General features: G+C 41.3%; 1 protein-coding gene across 1 annotated transcript in view; it reads right to left on the bottom strand.

The window, feature by feature from the left end:
• Positions 1 to 1160: 1160 nt before the first annotated feature.
• LOC306918092 (mitogen-activated protein kinase kinase kinase 3-like) overlaps positions 1161 to 4719 on the bottom strand; it is a gene marked incomplete at both ends in the record, with an annotated part of 18376 nt that continues 14817 nt past the window's right edge. The window contains one exon of the mRNA XM_079530982.1: positions 1161 to 1331. Coding sequence (XP_079387108.1) covers positions 1161 to 1331 — 171 coding nt within the window. The remainder of the gene's footprint in view (positions 1332 to 4719) is intronic.

Genomic DNA, 4719 nt, shown 5'->3' with positions numbered 1-4719 from the left:
GGGTTAATCTACTTTACAAAGATCATTCAAGATGGTGACATGTATTAAGTACAAGCGACAACTTTGGAAACTACCTTAATAATTCAAAGAAACTGCATGTGCTTCTACGCTGCAGATCATGGGAGGTAATGGAAGGAGAATCTTTACTTTACTACTGAAAGCACTGCACCCATTAGTCAACTATTCAAATATTCTACAACCTAAGGCTGTAACCTGGAACACCTGGCAGGCAATACTGTGGAAATGACTAAATATTATTTATGTTTATGAAAGTACTAAAAAAGGCAGCCACTACATACAGTATGTGTTTTTTTATTTTATATTTATGGCGTTTATTTTTTTTTAAATTTATGGCGTTAACCCATTTTGGGCGGGAACCCCTTTTGTTGTTTATAGCATTATGTTATGCTTTAGCTATTGAAAAATAGCAGATCTACAAGCTCGTAGCGCGGCACCGAGTGCCGCGCTACGAGCTTGTAGATCTGCTATTTTTGAAAAATCGTGAAAATGTGTCCTCTTCAGGAAACACTACCCTTCCTCTCTGCCTGACCTACTTGTTGTTAACTAGTTGTACGAACGCTTGTTTTCTATTGTTGTATTGTTTATTGGATCTTGTTTAGTCGATACACTTAATTGTTTTAGCTCATGCTCATTTGATTTAGCTATTTTGTCTCATCTGTTTAAGGAAATAGGTAGCTGATATATTGCACTTTTACCTTAGCGCTAGGTATACTCTTGGTTGCTTGTTTTTGCAGAAAATGCACTAAAGACTTCTGGTGATTAGTAGTTTTTGTTCCCTACCTATGTTGAATACACTTATTGTAAGTCGCTTTGGATAAAAGCGTCTGCTAAATGACTGTAATGTAATGTAATGTGTCGCAAATGTTTAAATATATTCTTTCACAGCGAACATTTTTAACTCAAATCTTTGCTTCCAGGGGGTCCCTGGAACAACATATTTTCAGATAGGGGTCTGTGGCCAATTGAATATAATTTTTGGGGTCCTTGACATGAAATATTGGAGCACCAAAGATATAGAAACATAGGGTATTTCAGAAAACTCTCAGGATGTAGAAGACATTTTTAGAATCTGATCTCAGGTCAAAATGGGTTAAATTTATGGCGTTAAAAGGTCACACCCACAACTCAACTCCACTCACATTTGGCCGCCCCACTGCTCCGCGGGCAGCTCTTGTCCGCGGCGCGGCCCAGTGTGCGCAGGTCACTGTACTGCAGGGTGCTGTCTCCGTTGTAGCTGCGCGTGCGGCTGGACGGAACCAGCTGGAACAGGTTCTCCTGGGGCATGAAGCTCCGGGGGAAGGTCCTGCGACCTGAGAAGAACACACCACAATTTACAATTTAGCAGACGCTCTTAATCCAGAGCGACTTACATTAAGCAAGAACAAAAAGCATGGGAATACATCACATATATAAAAAGCATTTATCAAGAAACATGCGTAAGCTAAGAACGTAGCTAGAACATATCTATATAATGACACTGTACATATAAACTATACATATATATATATACATATACACCACGACAAATGGTAAATGGTGCATTTATATAGTGCCCTTATCCAAGGCGCTTTACATAGATTGTGCATTACATTCACCCATTCACACACACATTCATACACCGATTGCGGCGGAAGCCATGCAAGGTACCAACCAGCACATCGGGAGCAATTTGGGGTTCAGTGTCTTGCCCAAGGACACTTCGACATGTAGACAGGAGGAGCCAGGATTCGAACCGCCGACCCATGGATCATTGGACGACCTGCTCTACCTCCTGAGCCACAGTCGCCACCATGTGATTAGGGCCGTCACGATTACAATTTTAAGTTGACGATCAATTGCCACACAAATAATCACGATTAACGATTATTTTTTTATTTTTTTTGCAGTGAACATTGGAACGTTAACAATTTGTATTTTGATTTTCAGGCTTCGTAAACACAAATTGCACAGGGCAGATATGACAGATAACCTAAAAAGAAAGAAAATTAAAATATTTTTTCTTTCCAAAAATGTACAAAATAGCAGAAATATGAATAGAAGAATAATGACCTACAATCTATTTCTTCTATTTTTGAGTGGTGCAACCACTCCAAGGAACAGCTGTGTCCGTGTCAACCGTGTATTCAACCGTGTGTTCATGTTTGTGTGTTTGTGTGTGACTATGAGCACCAGTACCAATGAGTACCAAAAGTGGCGCTGTTGTGCCAGAAACAGAGAGAGAGAGAGAGATAGTGCTGCACTGTTGCCTGCTAATGAGAGAGAGAGAGAGATAGAGAGGGGGGGGGGGGGAGATTTGCACCACTCAGTTCACACGGGTGTGATTTTAATAAAAAGATTCTGTTCCAACAGATAAATATTGTGGAAAAACAGCAGACCTACAAGCTCGCAACATTGTGAGGCATTGTGAGCTTGTAGATCGGCTATTTTCAAATGATTTGCCTCTATATTATTTGACAATTTGGCTGTTTGGCCAACATAGCTTGTACATTACGTTTGATGCAGTAATGGTCTTTTTTCTTTTCTTTGGTGTTAAAATGTCTTAAAAGTCCTTAACCCATTCTGGGCGGGAACCGCTTTTGGTGTTAGCATTATGTTATGCTTTAGCTATTGAAAAATAGCAGATCTACAAGCTCATAGCGCGCCACCGAGTGGCGCGCTACGAGCTTGTAGGTCTGCTATTTTTGAAAAATCGAAGAACGACTGACATAGAAACATAGATTTTTCAGAAAACTGTGAGGATGTAGAAGACGTTTTTAGAATCTGATCTCAGGTCAAAATGGGTTAAATTGTCACTGTCATTTGGGGACCCCCCAAAAAAATCATGTGGGGGACCAGTGATCCATAGCAGTGAGTTTATTTTATTTCAGGGACCCCCATTACAAATGTGGAACCCTGTGGGTCCATAATGCACCCCACTTTGAGAACAGCTGTGGTTCTCAAAGTGAAGCCCGGGGAGCATCCGGGGGTCGTAGAGCGGGTTCCAAGCGGTCCCCAATGCAGCTAAATGAGCACTTGAGCCCATTTTCGTTGTGAGCTTTTGGATGGATTATTTTAGAAAGGTTTTGCTGACGGTGGTCCCTGCCACAAAACATTTTCAGATGGGGGTCGTTGGCCAAATGCATATCAACGTGGGGGTTCCATGACGTGAAAAAAGCTTACACTACACTACACTACACTACACTACAGTACGCGCGCGCACGCTAAGGCTGAACGATTAATCGTTTTCAAACCGAAATTGCGATTTGAAACCACGCGATTAGCAAATCGCAAAGGCTGCGATAAAAAAAAAAAAAATCATAATCAACCCGGAGCGCGTCTGATCCAGTATTTACAACACGGCTATACTGTGCTCTCTATTCTAACCAATCAGAAGTGTCCCTGCAGTGCATGTGACTGCAGTGCATGTGTACACGCTCGCGCAGTGCCCAAAACAAAGTCATCATTTACGTCTACTCTGCTCTGTGTCCAGTGCGTTGATGCTAATGCTACGTTGCTACCATGCAAGTCAGCAGCAGCTGAGGAGCAGATAGCGTCTGCGGAGCCCGAATAAACTTTCTTAAATCCGCACAATTTAATCCCAAAGAGATCAGGCACTTCGGGGATATGGCATTATTTTGGTTTTGACGTTACAGACGTCCAACAAGAGAGTTTTGTGCAAGACCTGTCATGGTACAGCGACAGTCAAAACATCCCGCAGCAACACCACAAACCTTCGCATGGCACGGGCGCTGTCCTGCTGGCCTGTCCCCTGTTTATTTTATTAATGCTACATTGTCGTCGTCGTCCCCGATTCTAGTGAACCGGTCCCCATTGTGGTGCATGTACATTTGTAATGATTTGTCTGAGCGAGGTCCACGAAATTGTACCGAGATCCGAGAGCCATCATTAAAAAAAAGCTTACACCAGGACCCGTGGTGGGAAAATAGCCGGCCAACAAGCTCATAAACATTAAAGTTAAAGTTATGAGCTTGTCTTAAACCTCAGAGAAAATGATCTCTAATAATTGATAGCCTAATTCTGTCATCACATCTGTCAAAATGTAGCCTACACTTATGCAATGCATATGCTTTTATTTGGTTACAAAAATCCCACCCGTGTGAAGTGAGGGGCGCTCTTATCATCGTACATCATCATGACGTAAAATAGACACTAGGCCTATTTCTTTGCTCAGACAATGACATAAAATTGTCAATGGGAATTAAATGTTTGTGTAGGACGTTTGTGAACATACGTGCACTGGATTTGCCCCTCAAAAACAAATAAATCAATTGAACATAATATCTAAATGTGAATATTAAATGAGAATCACAATATTGTGCTCTGATGATTAGATAACTGTAGCCTAATAGCAATTGCACTTAAATAGAAAGTCTGGAAATTACATTGCATTTATGGTCTGTATCCAGAGAGCTATTTACAATTCTTACATTCTTATTGTAGTTAATTAAACACAAGTCAATTTGGTTAGTTAGCCTACATTATTTTGAGCTGTCTCACATCCTGTGAATCCTGACATCACTGCCTGGTAAAGTAAATGAATGGTATGCCATTTGGTAATGTTTCATTACTTTTTAAATGGACACAGTGAATACTAAATTGAAGCTTTACTTTTTAAGTGGTGCAACCACTTCATTATGGAGCTTTGTGTGTCTGTGGGTGGGTGGGTGGCTGGCTGGCTGGGTCTGTCCGAGCACGAAA

Source organism: Electrona antarctica (assembly GCF_951216825.1).
Source record: "Electrona antarctica genome assembly, contig: scaffold_1174, whole genome shotgun sequence".
In the NCBI taxonomy this organism is placed as follows: domain Eukaryota; kingdom Metazoa; phylum Chordata; class Actinopteri; order Myctophiformes; family Myctophidae; genus Electrona; species Electrona antarctica.
This window is presented reverse-complemented; position numbering and strand designations above follow the sequence as displayed.